We start from the raw sequence: 19,955 nt of genomic DNA on the forward strand, positions 1-19,955 counted from the left end.
CAACATGCACTGTGGAAGCTATTTCACATTCAGTAAATTAGACGGGTGCGACAGATTTAAATTGCTAGGATCCAACACAGAATGCTTGCTTGCGTTGACAAAAATTATTAACTTTCAATGACTTGTTTATTTGCCTTCAAAAAGGCATTTTGATTTCCAAAATTGGATTTCCTGATGGCAATCTCCATGCTGCCCCAACACGGGGTGAATAATGGCTGTCTGGCGACACACGCTGAGAAAAACCGCGCTGCTCCTGAGACGTGGTGACCAACCACAGGGCTAGTGCTGCTGCTAAGGAAGGACGACTGCTGTTGTCGCTGTCTGATGCTACGCTATGCATAGCCATGCCACAGTTGTGGCCGCTATACGCTGGCCTAACTGCTGAGCAACTGCAACACTATCCGTAGCCATGCCACAGTTGTGGCCGCCTTTGGTATCCACTGTAACTGCATCTGCTGCTATCGATGGTGAGATCCGCTGGAACTGCTACGCTTATCCACAGTCATGCCACAGTTGTGGCCGCTTCCGCTATCGATGGTACCCACTGCTCGCTCCCGCTGCTGCTAAGGGAGGACTGCTGTCGTCGCTGTTCAGAACTATTATGAGCGGCTCCGGCTGAAACAGGCTCTTATATAGGGATGAAAATAGGAATGAATCATTTTTTGTACGTGGTGGATCGACATAACTTGAAAAATATGTGTGACTTCATTCCGGCTCAGAGCGATCATTTGATAAGCTCCACCTCTTTTTTCAGTTTCTAAAGTTTTTCCTCAGTTTCGTAGCACGGATGCACAAAAATGATTTCTTGTGAACATTCTGTCGAGCCGGACCGATAGCACTCTCATTGAAGCAACAAAATAACATGTTTTGTGTCGTGTTGCGCAGCTTCGTTGAAGAAAATGTTCCCGTCCCCGTGTCGCATGTAAGCAGATTATTGCGTTCAGTAGACAGTAGATAGTGTATCCAGCGAATAAACACCGATGGTGCTCTCACACACGCAACGGTTTTAACCCGTATCTTATTGCGGTTTGTAACATCAAGCGATTTCGTTTGCTCGCTGTTGCGTGTTGCATCATGTTGCAACTTGGCAGCTGGGAGACGACGAAATTCTGTTTATGCTGATTGATTGAATCGACTTCATATTAGCTCTGCATAGTCGGACTAACTGCTTTTGTGAATGCGTACTAACAGGGCAATTTATTATTCAATGTCGGTTATGCTGATCGCAGCCTTTGCGCTGCCCCTACAGTGGGGGGTTTACTAAATAAAGTGAAAGTAAAAATTAGACAACTACAACAGAATTTGATTGCATCCCGCACAGAATGTCTGCTTGTGTTGATGCCAGAAAATTATTAACCTTCAATTATTTTTTTATTTGCCTTCAAAAAAGCATTCTGCTGTTCAAAATCGGTTGCTAATTACAACCTTTGAGCTGCCCTAACATTGGGGGAATTAAGATACACGGACAACATGCACTGTGGAAGCTATTTCACACTCAGTAAATTATACGGGTGCGACAAATTTAAATTGCTAGGATGCAACACAGAATGCTTGCTTGCGTTGCTAAAAATTATTAACTTTCAATGACTTGTTTATTTGCCTTCAAAAAGGCATTTTGATTTCCGAAACTGGATTTCCTGATGGCAATCTTCATGCTGCCCCAACACGGGGGGAATAATGGCTGTCTGGCGACACACGCTGAGAAAAACCGCGCTGCTCCTAAGACGTGGTGACCAACCACAGGGCTAGTGCTGCTGCTAAGGAAGGACGACTGCTGTTGTCGCTGTCTGATGCTACGCTATGCATAGCCATGCCACAGTTGTGGCCGCTATACGCTGGCCTAACTGCTGAACAACTGCAACACTATCCGTAGCCATGCCACAGTTGTGGCCGCCATTGGTATCCACTGTAACTGCATCTGCTGGCCCTGCTGCTATCGATGGTGAGATCCGCTGGAACTGCTACGCTTATCCACAGCCATGCCACAGTTGTAGCCGCTTTCCGCTATCGATGGTACCCACTGCTCGCTCCCGCTGCTGCTAAGGGAGGACTGCTGTCGTCGCTGTTCAGAACTATTATGAGCGGCTCCGGCTGAAACAGGCTCTTATATAGGCCAAATAGCATGTTTTCAATTGCAAGGTATATGATTCTGTCGACCGTGCTTGGGAAGCTAGCATATAACGACCAATCAGGGGTCGAAATTTTCGTTTTGACAAGGCTTGACTATTTTCAATAGTACAATAGTGTGAATAATAAAATTACAATTATCGCATTTTGGGAAGAATCTTAGAAGATTTTCCAATCTATTGCTGCAAGAACGAAGGAAATCCATCGCATACTAACCGATTTATTAGCATTTGAAATTGGACATATTTTTCACTTTTTTCGGTTTTAGATTTTCATTTCACATCCCTATGTAGCCGAACTTCCTGAGAGAAGTATTCTACTTCAAAAGAAAAAACTCCGTACAATTTTCATGTAAATCGATTTCTAAAATATAAGCGCTTTGTGGGTCCATTAAATATACTCCGATCAACTTCAAATTTTCGTGGCTTATTGTAGAGGTCAAAAGGAAACTTTTTCAGCCCGGCACTCATTAAGATCGATAGTTTAAAAAACGGCCATATAAAATATGGCCATTCTAGTGTTCACACTACAGTCAGATGATATGGTTTGACACTTGATTTTATAATTGAAAAGAGAAGAAAACAAAAACAGGTCAGGGCAAAAACAAGACAACAAGAGTAATATAATTAGGATACAGATGTCAGCTAGGTGGCTCGCACCAACGCGAACTCTCATATGCAATTGTCAAAGTTTGCGGGATGACAAGAGCAAAAATCGATATGATATGCGGTGTAGTGTGAACGGGGTATTAGTGTCAGTTAATGTACCACTTAACAGTTGGCTGCGAGGTTTATGTGCAATAAAAGAGTTTCGAATTGAAATTACACCAAGCATAGGCGCCAACTTTGGGGTCGAGGTACTTCCTTTTATGCCGCCACAATTTGCTTCTATTTGTTTTGGGGCACAATTATTGTACAAAATATCACTTAGAATATCACATTACATACAAAAATCTTGAGAAATTGCTCAAAATTATCCGATATGCTGTCAATAACTGCAGTCAACATTTGGTCGGTTTGCCCGAATTAACTTAAGATAAGGGTAAATTGACCATGTTTCGGGTGCCAGTGCCAGTGATGTTGGTAACGCGTCAAATGTATGGTAGCTGACAGCGGTGCCATCCCCGTGGTAGAGAATTACCAAAAGCACTTTGATGGATCTCACGGATGGCAGAAGTAGTGGTGGGAAATATCGCCCAAAACGGACATCGATAACAATCGATAATTCCGGGGCTTTTATCGATATTATCGATAAGAATCGATAATTTGACAGCCAACGTTTGGAGTAAAAAAAATTTTTCAGATGGTGATGAAAAAAAAACTATTTCAGATGGCGATGAAAAAATACTATGACATATAATTGAGTTGGATAAATTTCCCATGGAAGGTTATCATGTTAGCTTCCTCACAAAAAAAATATAACGTCCTTGCGTGCAGCCTTTTGCCGGCAGTTAACCGGAACATTCGCTATGGCGGACGAAAACATGCGTGTAGCTATGTTTTTAAGCTCTTTCTTCGTTTTTTTTTATTAATTCCTCCTCCGTTTTCACGATAGAATTGTTGGAATATATCTTGCGCTTCAAGTTTGCCCAGAAATTCTCGATGGGAAGCAGGTGGGGGACATTGGGCGGATTCGCTGACTTCGGTACCACATCGATATTCAGCCGCTCCATCTCCTCCAACGATCGCTTCGAGTAGTTGTCCGACGTCAAATCTGGCCAAAACACCGTGTCTTCGCTCTTATGGTATTTCTTGATGAACGACGCAACTTCTGTCAGGCATTTCGTACTATAAATTTCCCCGTTCACGGCCAGCCCGGAGCGAAAGAAGAGCAACTTTGACATCCCTTTCTCGCTGATTGTCAGCCACAGCCGCACCTTCTTGGGGAACTTGGTCTGTGAAATAAACTTTACCTCGGTGCCACTGGCGTAGCGTGAGGGGGGCGGTCCGCCCCGGGTGTCACCCCCTAGGAGAAATTTTTTTATGCGTGTCGCCTTCGAAAGGGTGAGATTAATTACCATTTAAGTGGAGGTCGAGCTGAAATTCTCGAAAATTTATAAATTTTTCGAAAACAGGTAGATTTAGTGCATTTGAAAACGAGCGGACTAACTCTCGCCATTTTTGGTAACAAGATGATTTAACTGCAATCTGGTGGGGGTGACACCCAGAGGGAAAGGGGTGAAACCTAAATTTTCCGCCCGGGTGTCACCCGGTCACGCTACGCTACTGCTCGGTGCTCGCTTCCTTCGTGGGGGAGGTAAAATTCGAAGAGCCCTGCTAGTCGTTGCCATCCAGGGTGAGATAGGTCTAGTCGTCCAATACCACTGCCGCGTCGCGATTCGCAGGGAAAATCGACTTAACCGTCTTATTCAACCGCTGTCGCTGCGTCATTGCCTGCAGCTCCGAAACCCAGACGTCTGGACGAGGGAATTTTTTTCTAAGCCTAAAAGTCACACCTTCTATTCCCGTTCATTTTCGCATCCTCGCAAACTGCATACATTGCCCGCTTTACTAAACTTATAATATAATACTGTTTTCTAGTGAAATGAAACCGGTTTTCAAAATTGATTCATTTTTCGTAAAGTTCTGGCCATTTAAAATTCGAGAGAATTTTATTTATCTCAATTATTTTGTCTACCCCCTGAATAAATCAGGATATTTTTTTGGCGCAACAATTTCGTTGATTTGGATTTTTAGTGGAACTAAAAATTGTTTGTTGGGTAACAGATACTTTAAACTTAAACAGTTCCAAGTTAAACTAAACAATTACCAAAGAATTACCAATAGACTGCCGCTATGCATGTCCATCATATTATAAGAGTTAGCAAGCCAAAGAAAATGCATTTTATTACAATTTAGTATCATTGCTTTTTATGAGATGGTGCAAAAAGTTTGGATATTGTTATAAAGTTCACCAGTACTAAGTTGTCGAATTCATCTGTTCTTAGGAAACGAAAAACTATAAATACCTTTTTAGTTACCATTATTTCTCAGAAACTCAGTGACACCCGGGGCGAACCGTTACACCACCCCCAACAATGCTAAGTCTTGTCGAATAGCAGCGCCCAACAAATACCTAGCGGCAAAAGCAACTCCTGGGGTAGGGTAAGTGAGGTCTCCTTCTCTTGGGTCTCCTCCAGTAACCAGCCGCACTGACTTGTGCTCACCCTTATAATATCGATAATTATCGTTAACGACAAAAAATTAACGATAATATCGATGACGAGCATTTAGCGATATTATCGATAAGTATCGATAAGTTTCCCATCACTAGGCAGAAGCACTGTTTTTGTGAGTTATTCGACAGCGCAGCTGTAGACGCTGGATAGAGTTTAAGTAGATATCGAAGCTTTCAGCAGACGGGACACTGAAATCAAAACTGATGTCCGAAAACCCCGTAATAAGCATGTTTTGTCGATTTTTTATTATTACGCAAAAAGGACTTAGATGACCAGGATGCTATTTCGAAAGTGGTTTGAATACATGTTTGTTCCCGCAGTGCGAAAAGCTAGTGATGAAAATGGGCTTGTGCCAAAAGCACTCCGTGTTTTGGACAACTGCTTGGCACACCACAACGGATATGATTTGCAAAGTTATGACGGGTTTGATACAAAGTACCTAATGCTGGTTCTTGAGGACCAACACCTCTTCTAGTGATTGATTGAAAAACGTTTTGTTGTCACTATGGATTGATTGGCCAGCTCCTTATCTTTGTTAGCAATAGAGAATTCATGAAAAAACAAATTCTCGCCAAACATGTGAAAAGGGCCCATGTGCCAAGCCACAATTTCACGTTTTTTGACGAGTACAAGCTTAATCTGCCCATACAAATAAGATTTATTGATTGAAAAAAGCCTGCTTTTATCAACAAATCTTATTTGTAGGGATAGATTACGCTCGTATTAATCACAAAATGAGAAAATTTGGCTTGTTCACAAATGGCACATGGGCCCTTTTCACATGTTTGGCGAGAATTGATGAATTCCCAGGACATGAGTATCATGAGCAAGTTGTGCCCGTTTAGGTTAACATCTATGGCATTAAGCTACTTGTCGCTGGTGCAGACAGAGCAGCTGGTACCGAAACGAATGAAGAAGACAATAAACACAGGCTCAACGATCAGGTTATTGGTTTGGAAGGAGACAGGTTGAAAAAGCTACCTAGACGCCGACGAAGAAATAATAATACAGTCGTCGTTCGCTAACTGCAACATGTTTACATTGCAGTTATCGAATGCCGTTCGATAACTGCAACACTTGATACATGCCAAAATTTAGAGGGGGGTCCGTCACTACCATTTTTGTTTTCAATGATGTCGAAATGTATTTTTTGATGGAATAGTGTCAAAAAATAGCAGGAAACTAAAATAGGCAAGCTTTTTGATTAATCAATTTGATATTCATATTTCCGCATCATAATCTATTGCGTTTTAGTAACTACTTTACATAACCCATATGTAGGCGAAGATAAAGTTCATCACTGCAGAAGATCATTTTACGAGACGTTTTTGAACTCAATTCATGAATGAAATTTCGACAGAAAGCTCGGAAATCTGACATAACGCAAGTAAAAGCAACATCAATGTCAGCAGGATCCGTGACACCTATCAGTTCCTAAAATGGTCTATTTAACGCTAGTTCACAAAATATTGTTTGTGATCTACTATGCACTGCCTCACTGAGTAGTGAAAGCTAGCCAAACAATGCACAAGCAATATTTTTTCTCTTATAATAATTAAGGAAAATGAACCACATAACATGGTGATTTTGCTTCATTGATTAAGGGGTTATATACCTTTTTAGCTTTCAAAAAACCGAAAAAAAATTTTATTGCATTATCTTAAAATACAACATCTTGAAAACATTTTCACAAATTTTCATAAAGATCTGAGCAAAAGGAAGAAAGTTAGAGCGATTTGCAGGGCGCCTCGCCACGGCTGCATAAGCTAAACTTGAAACTTTACACGCGATTATCTCGGAATAGTGTTTTCCGAAAAATAACTTTGCCGTGATCCTGATTGCGGGAAAACTACTGAACCGATTTCTTTCATCTTTTTTTTTTAATTTTCGTTATTAAATTCACCGGTCCTTGAACGATCGCTTTTTGAAACATACAGTTACATTTTGCCGCAATAAAATTTTTAATGCAATTTTTAGCGCTCAAAATGTGCATTTTTTGGGAAAAACGTTCCCGTTTGCACTGAAAACAAAATACTCATAAAAGCGATCGTTCAAGGACACGGCACACTTCTAAACTAATGAAATAATATGAGTTTTTTGATTTCGGTTGACTCGCTGAGTCTCTATCAGTATCACCGCAAGCCTCTGCAAAAAAAGCGTTTCGGGGAAACGGCCATTACTTCAGTAATAATTGGTATATCTCAAAATCAAACGTATTTTTTTGTTGTTCATAAACTGTACTTTCAGAAAAATACCACTCTGATGCAATGAAAATGGTGCTATGCACTTAAAAATAAATTCAAACTTCCCTCATTTTTCTCGACCACAAAGGTATATAACCCCTTAATAGTGGAAAATGAAGAGACAACAAGTAAACGAAATCGAAATGAAAAAGTCCTTTTGAAATGTTTCTAGATATTCAACATTTTTCATTTTCGAATTCATTTAGAATCCCCCCGCGAGATTTGTCACTTCAATGTCAAATATGACTTTGACTCCAGATTTGACGGATTGCGGTCCGATAACTGCAGAGTTGTTGCAGTTATCGGTCTTGCAGTTAAAAAGCGTTGCAGTTAAAAGACTTGCAGTTATCGAACGGCGACTGTAGAAGTGCTACAATAAACGGATGATGTAACGTATACTAGAGGAGAATAGCTGGACAATTCCAGTAAAGATGTGTAAGAACTAAAATAACAACCAACCAGCCAAAGATAACCATCTAAACTGTACACATCTCATATACTTAATTATTTGAATTACGTAATTGACTATGTCATGAAGTGACCAAACTAGTAGCACTGAGAAACAAATTTAGTAATATCGCATGAAACAAACTTGTCTCCTAGAACATGTTAATGATTTTCTATCATTTTTATAATACAGTTCCGATTAGCAGGCCCCGAAGTAATGGTTGCAACACTTACATAAATATATCGATCTAGCGTAAGCTAGCCCAGCAGGTATTAAAATTTCGTTTTCCGAAGTTCTTGAAAATTCTGCCAAAAACATAAGATATTTCGCTGAATCTATCAGCTGTTGAGTTCTCGGCTATAAAATTAACGATCATCCAACGAACGAATCACCACTTTCTAAAATTTAACACAAGAGTGCCACCACCACCGCACCTTTACATACATAATTTCAGACTCAAATAGCTTCGAAATACCAGTGGTTTTTAAATATTGGCAACTCTGCCAAAACAAAACTGACACAACGGAACAACCGTAAACACATTGTCACCTATCGTCACTACATATTTTAGTGGAAAGGTGTGTGAGAAACAGAATTCACATGCTCAGGCTTTTAGGTGTTGGTGTAAGTTTCATGCCGTGTGGTGATTCGTCATTCACTATAAGCTGGAGCGCTAGTTCGGAATATCTTTATGTTTCCGCAACAATTTTACTGTTTTTAGTTTGTCCTTGTGTAAATTAAAACTTACTCGTGAAAATGTTTGAAACCGCATTGAGTTGATGTGAAGCTGCATCGCTATTTGGCAATCAAAAGATTTAAATCCAAGTTTAAAATTGTGCATGGAGTGACAAGACATTGGCTAAAACAAAAGTGTATGGCAAGAAGAAGTACATGAGGGCCACTCCTGTTTTCTTGTGTGAACATTAGAAAAAAATCAAATTCAATATATGCAATCAACTGCTAATCGCAAAGTATACCAGGCTAAGAAAATTGAATTAAGTTTTGGACATACGACATCGTTACCATGATGAAAAGTTTGTTCGGCAGGAAATCTGCCAAAGAAAATGATCGGAACAAAATTTCAGAAATCGGACTACCGACGAATGTGGTGCATGGAATTCACGTTAGTAAAAACAAACTTACAGGTGATCTGGAAGGATTACCCAAAGCATGGATTCGTCTTATGGATGCATCCATCACACATGATGAGCAGAGTAAGAATCCAGAAGCCGCATATCAGGCAGTCAAATTCTACAATTACTCGATCAAGAAGAAAGAGCAAGCAGAACCTTTTAAACCGTTTATCACGGAAGATGCGATCGATGAAGAAACGGAATCTATTGATCAGTTTCTTGACATGAAAAATGCTCATAAAAGTGAAGATTCACTCGAGGCCAGCAGTGAAGAGAATTTTGGTGAAGTTTCTCCTCCTCCACCCCCATTGCCTAAGAAAGCAATGACATTACCGCCAAAGCCACAGATTATGCCAAAACCCAAAAACTATAACAGTAAAATATATAAAGGTATAGATAATTTAACCTTAGCAGATACTGGCAACAAATCTACAATGATCATTCATAGTAACAATAAGGTATCAGAAAATTGTAAAAGTTCCTATGACTTGATAAACAAGGTCGATTTCGACAATGATAATGAGTTAATATTGAGGCCGAAGGAACAAAACCCTCGAATACCGAAATCAGACGAGCAGGTATATAATGAGCTCAAACGAATTTGCAATATGTGCGATCCATTGGAACGTTATGAAAAAACTGTCGAGGTAGGAAAAGGAGCATCGGGGGTGGTATTCATTGCATTGGATCGGCAAACAAATCAGAAGGTAGCCATCAAGACAATTGATATGAAACATCAGTCGTACAAAGAATCCATCTTGAATGAAATTAATGTCCTCAAGGATTTCAACCATAGAAATTTAGTGAACTTCTTAGAAGCATATTACCTGGAACCTGTAGATCACCTGTGGGTAATTCTTGAATATATGGATGGAGGGCCGTTAACTGATGTTGTCACAGAAACTGTAATGAAGGATCGTCAGATTGCTGCTGTTTGTCGTGAAGTTTTACGTGCAATTAGTTTTCTACATTCAAAAGGAATTATTCATCGGGATATCAAATCAGACAACGTTCTACTCGGCATGGATGGATCCGTGAAAGTAACTGACTTCGGTTTCTGTGCTAATATTGAAGGGGATGAGAAACGACAGACGATGGTCGGAACTCCTTATTGGATGGCTCCCGAGGTAGTGACACGTAAACAGTACGGCAAAAAGGTTGATATTTGGTCCTTAGGCATTATGGCAATAGAAATGATAGAAGGGCAGCCACCATATCTGAATCAAGCTCCACTGCGAGCACTTTATTTAATCGCAGCCAACGGTCGACCAGACATCCGAAGTTGGGATAAGCTTTCCGACAATCTCAAAGATTTTCTTGACTGCTGTCTACAAGTGGAGGTGGACCAACGAGCTTCAGCCGATGAGTTGCTTCAGCATCTTTTTCTGCAGGACTGCATGGAACTGCGTACATTAACGCCGCTCATCAAAGCGGCTAGGAGATTATTGAAAAGGGATAATTAGTGCTCTGCGTACATTAAGTGAAAAAAGAAACGCCAGTGTGGCTGTGAAATTTAGTGCCTTAACTACCGATATTTTTTGGAATCGGTAAAAAAGAGTCATGTGAAGAACGAAACAAATTGATAAGAGTTTGACATTTTTCCCTATACACGATAAGACTTCCACGACAAGAGGTGGCACAAATAAGATTAAAACCACGAAGAAATGTGTACTGGTTGAAGATGTACCGTCATATTTCTATACAAATTATCAAATATCGTCCATTTTGTATGAAGTCGAATCTAGTGTGCTTTTAGCAATGGAAAGGTAGGAGTGAATACATAATTTCAGTAATATACGTCTCTCTGTATAAATACGAGCAAAACAGCACAAAGAGTAATGTACGACACCATAGTGTAAAATAAACCTGATTTCCCAATATTCCTGTCGTTCCATCGGGAAGGTTTATTTAAGGGCATTCTCGCTGCTGGAAATTTTTCGTTCATTGGTTGATTAAATTGTCAGAAATATCAGCTTATCAATGCAATTACGAGGGCCAACCAAAAACACTCGTAATTATTTCAATCAATTTTCAATTTTTTCTATTCTGATAGTCACAAGCATAAAAGCTGGTTTTCATAAATACTGTTGGATGAAAAAGATAAACGTCTATCAAAATAACAGTAATAATACCAAAAAGGATGAATCATACGATTAATTCCGTTAAGCGCTTAAGAGCACGCTAAGAACCTGTAAAAAGTGCCATAAAACGAGAAGAAGAACCCTACTTTCCCTTTCTTTTCGATTAGGCAAATTGCTTCCACTACATCATCCTCGTTTTTCTCATTCTTCTATGTTTCGTTATATGTAGTCTGGTAACATGGCTGGTATGCTATCGCAGTGTGTAAAACGCCGTGTAGGAAGTGCATTCGATGATTTAAGGTTTGCGTGCACGTTTTCGACTCAAAGTGGTATACTTCATATGTAGTTGCTACCTTACTCAATTACGTCCACACTTACACTCAGTCTTTGAGAGTTTGGCTGGTAGATAACAATAAAATTTCAGATACGGGAAGCCCCAAGTAACAGTTGCATGTTTATGTGTATATAAGCGGAAACTCTGATTACTGGTAAACAGTTCGACACTAGCGAGATGTACGCTCATTAAAATGATTAGGTTTACCTTAAAGTCATTGATTGTGTACAAGTACCTAATAACAAAATGGTAATCAGCGCTTGTCGGAATTGTAGCCAAATCTGAAAATTTCGTTAATTTCAGATTTAGTCCAGTTGTATCTAGATACGCACACTGAAACGAAAGGAAATTGACTGTATGAACTCACAATCATATTGACACCCGAGTTGTCAGCTTATTGTGACTAATGTTCAAATGAATTCAAGCTTATCTTATTAGAGTATTGAAACCAACTAACGTTTTTTTCTGATAAGAATTTAAGACTATTGATTACAACAACCAGGTGCGCTGTTCCCAAAGCCAAACAAAAAACATATAGCTTACATACACGGACGAGTAATCAAAAATTAAAACGTACATTTACTTGAACTTATATCCTAGTGACACTTAGATTCTGTATATACTAATTCTACTGCCTTAATACAGCTGGTTGGGTGATCAGAAAAGGTTTTGTTCTGATAATGTTAGTGAGATTGAAGTCACATTAACAATTCAATCATTTTTCACTCTAAAAAGTATATAGGTAATATCTATGCTACAAAAGCCTAGTAAGTTTTATACAGTAAAACTGTTTCTTGGGTATTCACCAGACTTGACTCACCGATATATGTACCTTAACGTAGGTGCTTGAAAAGGTGCAGTTCGTGTCACAAGTCTACATAATATTTTGATATATTTAGTGATAAAAAAGTAAACAAGATAATACTAGCTACTTATATCAAATAAAGGAACTAAAACAGGTGCTAAAGCATTGCTGTTGATACATTCCATGACTTTTAAAACTGAACGCATGTATCCATCTCTGACTATGTGCCCTGCTATAATTCATTACGTGATGGCGTAATTCGACAGTTAGGTACCTGGACTTAGTCGAATTTTCAATTTGGTTATTCATTGCATGGGAAGTATGCATCCAACCAAAATGACGTACAGGTGAAAGTTCTATAAATTACGTTCTTTCATAAAACTATTATTGTTTTTTGTTTGTTACTGAAGTTGCGGGGTCAGAAAAACTAACTGTACTCGTTTCGTAATAACTTTTTGCACTTTGTGATATTTGGAAATCAACAACGCTTTTGGTTTCAACGTGTGTTCGATCATGATAATCATACAATCAAAATACGATTAGTTTTCTGACACACATTCATTGATTTTTAAAAATTAGTCACAGAGTTTTGTCATTCAATTTCCATTCAACGATGATTGCTCAAAACCGTATGAACGAAATATAACCACAATAACATCATCGAAATGAACTGTAGTTCTTGAATAAGCGCAAATTATGTCTTAGGATGTCCAATGAATATAAAAATATACTTTTCCAAGCAGACGTGATATATATTTGTTCATCATAGTGCATCACCAATAATACAAACCCTGACTGACATTGAGCAATGTTTGATAAAAAACAAACTATTTTTGACACATTTAAACAAGAACGACATATTTACCGCAAAATTTTTACCCGCTGTATGACGTTTGTATTACTTCTATATAAGGTTCTTTATACAATAGCATAGTATAAAGCTATGAAAGACTATTCATTGAAATATAAAACAATCCACGCAAAAGAATTTGCGCTATACAAAAAGCATTTATAAAATGGTAGATGGTATTTAGAAATGGTATTATTTGAATGCTTCTACAGACGAGAATGCACCACAAATAATAAATCGCACATTCTGAAATATGCAGTCCAGATATTTTAGTATACTATATGTCACACAACGCAACATACATGAAAATGCTTCAGAGAACATATTAGCAAGATATAAAAAGCGATTAGTTTCAAAACAATTGGTAATATTTGTGTCGTCGTCTAACAATTATTTGTAACGATATCACGACGATGAGAAAATATAAAATGGAACACCACGGAAAGATACGAATATAGCTTAGCCACATCTGTCAATATTACCCAGCAATGTCAGAAACCCAGCTGAATTATTATACAATAAATTTTTAGTTGTATTTACTCAATGTATATAAATTTACGAAAACAAACTTCTTCTTAATTGCACAAAATGTAAAAAATCTATCAGAGTGGAATTAGGATTCGTTTTGTTCCCAATAGCAATATGTTTGAAAAAAATGTTACGTGAGTGTTTAGTTTTTTTATATAATTATTTTTTGGATCAATACATCGCATTTCTTTTAGGACCAACAAATTATCATAAGAACTAGCAGTATTCTACAACGGAGGGCTAAGCTTAACGAAATCTTCATGAAGCAAATGAAACGTAATAATATACTTTCTATGTTCTTTTTTTGGCGAATGTATATATTATAAACTCCAAGCAATACAATTAGAACCATTTATGTTAAACATGATTAAGCTCTCTTCAATTATATATCCGAATTCCAACTTTTTCATTTCATTTTTTTCTCGTAATTTTGAGTGTGTAAATGTAGCTGTATAAAGGAAATGCAGCAGGTTAGTAGTAGACTCAATTTGAACCCGTTTTGTTTCACACGACAACCGTTTGCTCAGATTTTTCTTAATTTCTGAGAATGTCTGCTAGTAGATAGGACTTAATACGGTCTCTGTTTGCCGGATATTTGAAGATCACAAAGGAAAGATATAAGAGGTAATGACCAGTTTCTGCCAGTATTCAAGAAATAGTTATAGAATATACTAGTTTCGGATACAGTAATTTTTTAATTAACACAGAAAACAAGTTCGATAAACACTTACCTCATATATAAAGTATCCTGATCGCTTATTATTGGACGTGATATTGAAAAGTATACTGCAGGGAAAATATTACATTGCTACGTTTATATAAGGCTGCTAGTAATCATAGCCATATATCTTCCACGTATGAACCACTTTCCTTTTTGTCTGCTATAAGTTTTGCTGATTCTTCTTGACTTATACCGAGCACCACACTCATAATTTGCCCAATTTTCGCAGTGACTTCGGGAAGCATGCTTTTCCCATCTCCGCATACAAATAGTCTACCGTTCGAGCTTGATAGTATCCTTACCAGATCCTCCTTATTTGCTTCGATTTGATCCTGCACATAGCGAAAGCGGCTATTGGGGTCACGAGAAAACGCAACAGATAATTTAGTTAGAGCAGTTTTCTTGAGGTAATGCTCAATTTCTTTACGACATAAATAGCTGAGCAGTTCATATCTGAATCCAGCAAAGAGCCATGCTTCTCCCAATGACTTGTCGCCTTGGTCAATAGCTTGTTCGCGCCGTTCAAGAAACCCCATATAGGGAGCAATACCGGTTCCAACTCCAATCATTACAATATCCCGCCCAAGATCATCATCAGTGAAATGGAAAGAGCTTGTTTTCCTAAAATATAGAAATACTGCACTATCAGTATTAGAGCACTTTTCTAGTAATGCTGTTGTCAATCCTGGATTTTGATCTCTTAGAGAGAAGATCAGTCTTATTTTTGTACTTTGAACTGAATTATCAAATGAGTTAGCGATTGAATAAGGTCGAGGCATCAAACGAGGTAGGTGCTCGATCAAAAGTTCAATTGTTGGTTTACAAGACTCTATACAGGATAACAAAGAGATAAACTTTAAACTTGGTCGAAGAACAATATCATCAAAAGCTGTTTCATGTCTATTGGCCAATAGGGAGAGAAACCGTTTCTCTTTTTCGTCGCTCGTATAAGGGATTAGAGCATTGATGAAAAGCTGCGAAATATTATCAATATTATGTCTGCTTTACAAGGAATATTGTATTTACCTTTTTTGGTATCGCTCTTAAATCCAAGCATTCAGAAAAAAGTTTGCGTGGCTGTACTAGTGATGGAATGTATGGTGGAATTGCTGCTTTTTTCTTTTTAGTGCTGCTATCAATTTCTATTCGGTAGTAACTCTGCACGTCACGTAGCTCCAAACGTGTCATAACGGTGTCAACATCATGATCGAAATTTTTCGTCAGAATTCCAATCGTGTCTCCAGGGTTAAATCGATAATCAATAGTTGATTCTGTTTCAAGCGTCAGGTCATAAACCGTTTTAATATCTTCGCCTGAAGCAGCAATCTCATGCTCTACAACAGCGTACCTAAAAACCTTAGTTGCTTCGAAAGGTTGAGTACATGTTGATTGTAGATGATCGTCGGCGTTCACAGGAATCTAAAAACATTGTTGCATATTGGTTGAGAGACTATCAGATTTTATATATTATCGAATATCTTGACTAGGGCAGTTTTGTGGAATGAATTTGAATAAAAAGTTATCACGTGTTAATAATGGATAAAATGCTACGACGGTAGTTGATTAGAGTTTTTACTAATATTGGCTACAACATTTCTACATGATCGAGATGTTAAGCAAAATGAAAGTATGTAGGTAAGTTATTTTATAAAAGCATGCGTGATGGAAGACGAAATAAACTTGGATTTGAGTGTTTACACACAAGAAACCGCTTAAAACAACATAAAATATAAATATTTCAGAATATCGTACAACCTACTTCTTAATATTGCTTACTGCATTTAGACCTATTCAACCTATTCACGAGTCTGAAATTTATTTCAAATATCCAACCTTCAAACCTGTTCAAAAATCTTTACTCCGCATGGTGAAGTATTGAGCATGGATTGTGGCCTTACCTCATCTAAACATTTTGTTAATTTAATGAATGGCTCTGATGTTGGTGGTAGGTTAACCACAGTTTTCGAGTTTTGTGCAACTATTTCGGTTATATTCAACATTACTATCACTTTATAAAAAAAACTCAAACGAATATTTATTTACAACTGATTGTTATGCTGGTAAATACAAAACATCGCTCTTTCGATAATGCGATGTTTTCTCTGACTGTTTCTGACATTTATGCTTGTTTTTTGTTTGGCAACTCGCTCGTTCAATCACTCTGAGAAAAATGCACGTAAAATTTACCGGGAAAAGTGGCTGATTCTCATCCACCTTCTTTTCACGTAACTTTTGCCGATTTCTCGAAAGCCGTTGATGTGTTAGTGTGATAGTGTCAACTTCAGTGTCAAACGTCTACGTGTTGGTCAGGTGATTGTAACCTGATTTTCACGTACCTTTTCACGTGATATATAGGTAAAACCATAAACAGAACGCATAAACCCCACATGATTTTCACGTACTTTTTACGTGTTATTCAGATGGAATCTACGTGAATTTTAAGTAAATAAACTAGACAGTGCATATAAAAAATATTTATTTCCAAATACTAAAATATAATTACTTGTTTAAAACCATCAAATTTCCGACAGGAAAAAACAGGAATGGCCGGAGAGATGTCGACCGTTCAACCGTGTTCCGCTCGATAATAACCGTTGACGATTCCAACCGTCCGGAAAGAACTCACCAACTGAAAATTTGGAAAATGTATATGTTTTTTCTGTTAATCTAAATATTATTCTGGCTACTTACATTGCGTGTTTTCCAATATAGAATTAGATGAAGCAGCTTACGAGTTCTTTGTACGCCATATTGATTTTTTTTGCATACTAAAAATTCACGTAAATTCCGCTGTCGGAAACGTCACACCACAGTCGCACTAACACTAAAAAAGTCAAAACACACAAATACCAACGCGCTCAAACTATTTACATTATAATTTGGCCGATTTACGTGAATTGACAGTGAATCGTACGTGAAATTTAGGTGAAAGTTACTAATGTCACGTAAAATGGCAGATTTTCTGAAGGTCAGTCACTTACGTGATTTTTCAGGTGGATTTTTCGTGCCTTTTTTTTAGAGTGATGTACACCGAAAGAAATTTACTGTTAAATTTCAAACGTACTTCAAATGAAAAGAATATCATATGCAAAAGCTGTAAATTGTGAAATTATGAAGTATTTGTTCCTGTATTACTAACATATGTATTTAATATTCAATTTTCTTGAAAATGAAATACAATATAGCGCATTTTTTATAGCAAATGTTTAGGTTAGTTATATATTAACATTCTATAATCTAAACATGAAATAATTTATTCATCAATTAAATAAAACGATACAGATGCAAGAGAATGAATTTTTCGTTTCTATGACTCCTTTGTTCGGACATTAGTAGCGTATCATGGAATAGTACATGTATTTACCGATCTTTCTATATTCTGTTATGAGAGAATCTGCCTCTGTCTTAGGTATACACTTTATCTTACTCAAACAGGTTGAGATCATGTCTTGAATCCGTGGTAGCATAGTCCTACCTTCTCCGCATAGATATAACTTTGTGTTATCTTCTAACAGCAGCTTAATAAACTGCTCTTTCTTGTCCTCAATTATATCCTGCACAAATTTATATCGACTATCGGAATCTTTAGAAAATGCTTCGTGGACATTATCTAACAGACCCAATTGAAGGTACTGCTTGATTTCCTCTTCGAATATATAGTTGCGCTCTCGATATCTACAGCTTGTGAGTAATAAGGCAGTACCGAGTTTCGTTTTCTTGCTGAATTGTTTCGCTCGTTTGCGGTATTCGAGAAAGCTCAAATATGGTGACACGCCGGTCCCTGGTCCGATCATAATAATGTTCTTCTCCAAATCTTCCTCTTTGTAGTGAAAAACTGGCTTCATCTGTCTGAGGTATATATACAAATATTTGTCATACCGACCAGCAAAAAGCAGCTTGTTTTCGAGCATCGAAGTTGTAATACCAATTTTGCCATCGTTTAGCATTGCAAACACAATACGTAAATGGCCACCTCTGTTGTAACTTGCTATTGAGTAAGGTCTTGCCTGTAAGCGGGGTAGATGTTCAATCAGTGCTGCGAGTGAGGGTCTGCACGAAGACAAAATTTTCAGCAAATGTACAAAACTCATTTCATTTTTTAAAATAAATTCGTTGTAGAAGCTTGCTCCCTCCTTCGACGCCAATATTTCAAGCAATCGCTTTTCACAAGGATCGGATGCATAATTGGCTAATACTTGCAAGAACAACTGAAAGTAATTATGAAATAAGCAAAAATACTATATAAAACATCTCGATAGAAGCTTACCTTACGTGGCACAATTCTGAAATCTAAGCATTCACAGAGCAACCGTCGCGGTGTTATGAATTTTGGTATGTAGGCTGGAATCTCGGGATTTTTCTTTTTAACAGGTTTGGCCAGCTTTACTTCATAAACGCAGTCCGCAATTTCTACAAGATGCAACCTATCTAGCATAAATTCTACGTCGGATGCTAGATTCTGTGTAAGAATGCCGATTGTATCTCCCGGAAAATATTCCTCCATATTCTACAGAAAAAGATTTTGACAAGGTTAATACTGAATTCTATAGTTAATTAATTGGGTCTGAGTTTACCGGAGGCTCCTTAATAGACATTTCATACACCGTTTTTACCCCCTCACCATCGGCCAATACTTTATAGCCAGCAATCGATGTTTTGTAAACTGGTCCAGTGCCGAAGGGCTGCTTCGTGTTACATTGCATGTGGTCAGGAATCTAAGCGAATAGATGTATGGGCAATATTAGAAAAATAGTATTTAAAAATTTCACTTTTTGATCTCAACTAAGAACCTCCTCTTTGAACTCACCACTTGACCACTGTCAGAACGGATTGTTTCAATGTAATGAACCGGCAGTTTGGGTAAACTGAGCGTTGCGTTTTTGAACTGCTCAATAAGATTCATGTTGACGAGATGGACAGACAAATAATTATGTTCGAAATTAAAGGATATTTCACGAAAACTCTTATAATTACGCTGATAAAACTTGTTCTGTGATCTAAATGTTTACAGATTGATGCGCGTTGCTAACTTTGTTTGTGTTGGTGCAATCTATAAAAGTTGAACATATGTAGGGAACATATGTATATTACGTAACGCGCTCAGGAGAGGGAGATATGTATATCATTGCATACAAACAATAACCTCACTTTTTTGATATTTCCCACGGGTTTGTTTACAAGGTGATCGGACAACTCTCCGCCTATGCGAATAAATTCGTTACTCAAGCCGAAAATTTTTTTTAAAGTTCATGTAAACAAACACGCGACCACTGTCAAATCTCATTCTTTTTCTTTATTTTGTGATGTCACCGTGCAATGATCTATACAGCGAAGCGTTACATTGTGTGAGACCACCATGTAAAATTGCGTTTGGGATATTGAAAATTCCTATTTTTTTTATGCAGTATACAAATGTTTCCTAGAAATGATTATTGACATGATAGTATATTTGATGGTAAAATAAAAGTTTTGTACAAAGCTATACACTGAGTGAAAAATAAAACGGT

The 19,955-nt window shown here is 37.8% G+C and overlaps 3 protein-coding genes across 3 annotated transcripts; 1 reads left to right on the forward strand and 2 right to left on the reverse strand.

Annotated features, from left to right (window-relative positions):
- Positions 1 to 8,597: 8,597 nt before the first annotated feature.
- LOC129730063 (serine/threonine-protein kinase PAK 1) lies at positions 8,598 to 14,094 on the forward strand. The gene has a single exon (XM_055689083.1). The coding sequence runs from the start codon at positions 9,021 to 9,023 to the stop codon at positions 10,590 to 10,592; it is 1,572 nt and encodes a 523-aa protein (XP_055545058.1). The 5' UTR covers positions 8,598 to 9,020; the 3' UTR covers positions 10,593 to 14,094.
- Positions 14,095 to 14,525: 431 nt separating this feature from the next.
- On the reverse strand, positions 14,526 to 16,544 carry LOC129730064 (methionine synthase reductase-like). The gene is made up of 3 exons (XM_055689084.1): positions 16,347 to 16,544; positions 15,475 to 15,867; positions 14,526 to 15,422 (listed from the first exon to the last, which is right to left on the reverse strand). Exons 1-3 carry the CDS (start codon positions 16,446 to 16,448, stop codon positions 14,562 to 14,564), a joined length of 1,356 nt encoding a protein of 451 aa, XP_055545059.1. The 5' UTR covers positions 16,449 to 16,544; the 3' UTR covers positions 14,526 to 14,561.
- A 1,039-nt stretch (positions 16,545 to 17,583) lies between these two features.
- On the reverse strand, positions 17,584 to 19,482 carry LOC129731993 (methionine synthase reductase-like). The gene is made up of 4 exons (XM_055692439.1): positions 19,256 to 19,482; positions 19,023 to 19,163; positions 18,716 to 18,955; positions 17,584 to 18,656 (listed from the first exon to the last, which is right to left on the reverse strand). Exons 1-4 carry the CDS (start codon positions 19,349 to 19,351, stop codon positions 17,778 to 17,780), a joined length of 1,356 nt encoding a protein of 451 aa, XP_055548414.1. The 5' UTR covers positions 19,352 to 19,482; the 3' UTR covers positions 17,584 to 17,777.
- Positions 19,483 to 19,955: the final 473 nt, after the last annotated feature.

This window comes from Wyeomyia smithii, chromosome 3 (genome assembly GCF_029784165.1).
Source record: "Wyeomyia smithii strain HCP4-BCI-WySm-NY-G18 chromosome 3, ASM2978416v1, whole genome shotgun sequence".
In the NCBI taxonomy this organism is placed as follows: domain Eukaryota; kingdom Metazoa; phylum Arthropoda; class Insecta; order Diptera; family Culicidae; genus Wyeomyia; species Wyeomyia smithii.

Bases quoted from the DNA above. Each gene is read 5' to 3' on its own strand.
- LOC129730063 (XM_055689083.1), top strand. From the start codon at position 9,021: ATGATGAAAAGTTTGTTCGGCAGGAAATCTGCCAAAGAAAATGATCGG.
- LOC129730064 (XM_055689084.1), bottom strand. From the start codon at position 16,448: ATGTTGAATATAACCGAAATAGTTGCACAAAACTCGAAAACTGTGGTT. The intron at 15,868-16,346 runs GTAAGGCCACAA...CAATGTTTTTAG, and splicing joins TAACAAAATGTTTAGATGAG to ATTCCTGTGAACGCCGACGA. The intron at 15,423-15,474 runs GTAAATACAATA...AATATTTCGCAG, and splicing joins TAAGAGCGATACCAAAAAAG to CTTTTCATCAATGCTCTAAT.
- LOC129731993 (XM_055692439.1), bottom strand. From the start codon at position 19,351: ATGAATCTTATTGAGCAGTTCAAAAACGCAACGCTCAGTTTACCCAAA. The intron at 19,164-19,255 runs GTGAGTTCAAAG...CTATTCGCTTAG, and splicing joins GTTCTGACAGTGGTCAAGTG to ATTCCTGACCACATGCAATG. The intron at 18,657-18,715 runs GTAAGCTTCTAT...AATTACTTTCAG, and splicing joins TCAGAATTGTGCCACGTAAG to TTGTTCTTGCAAGTATTAGC.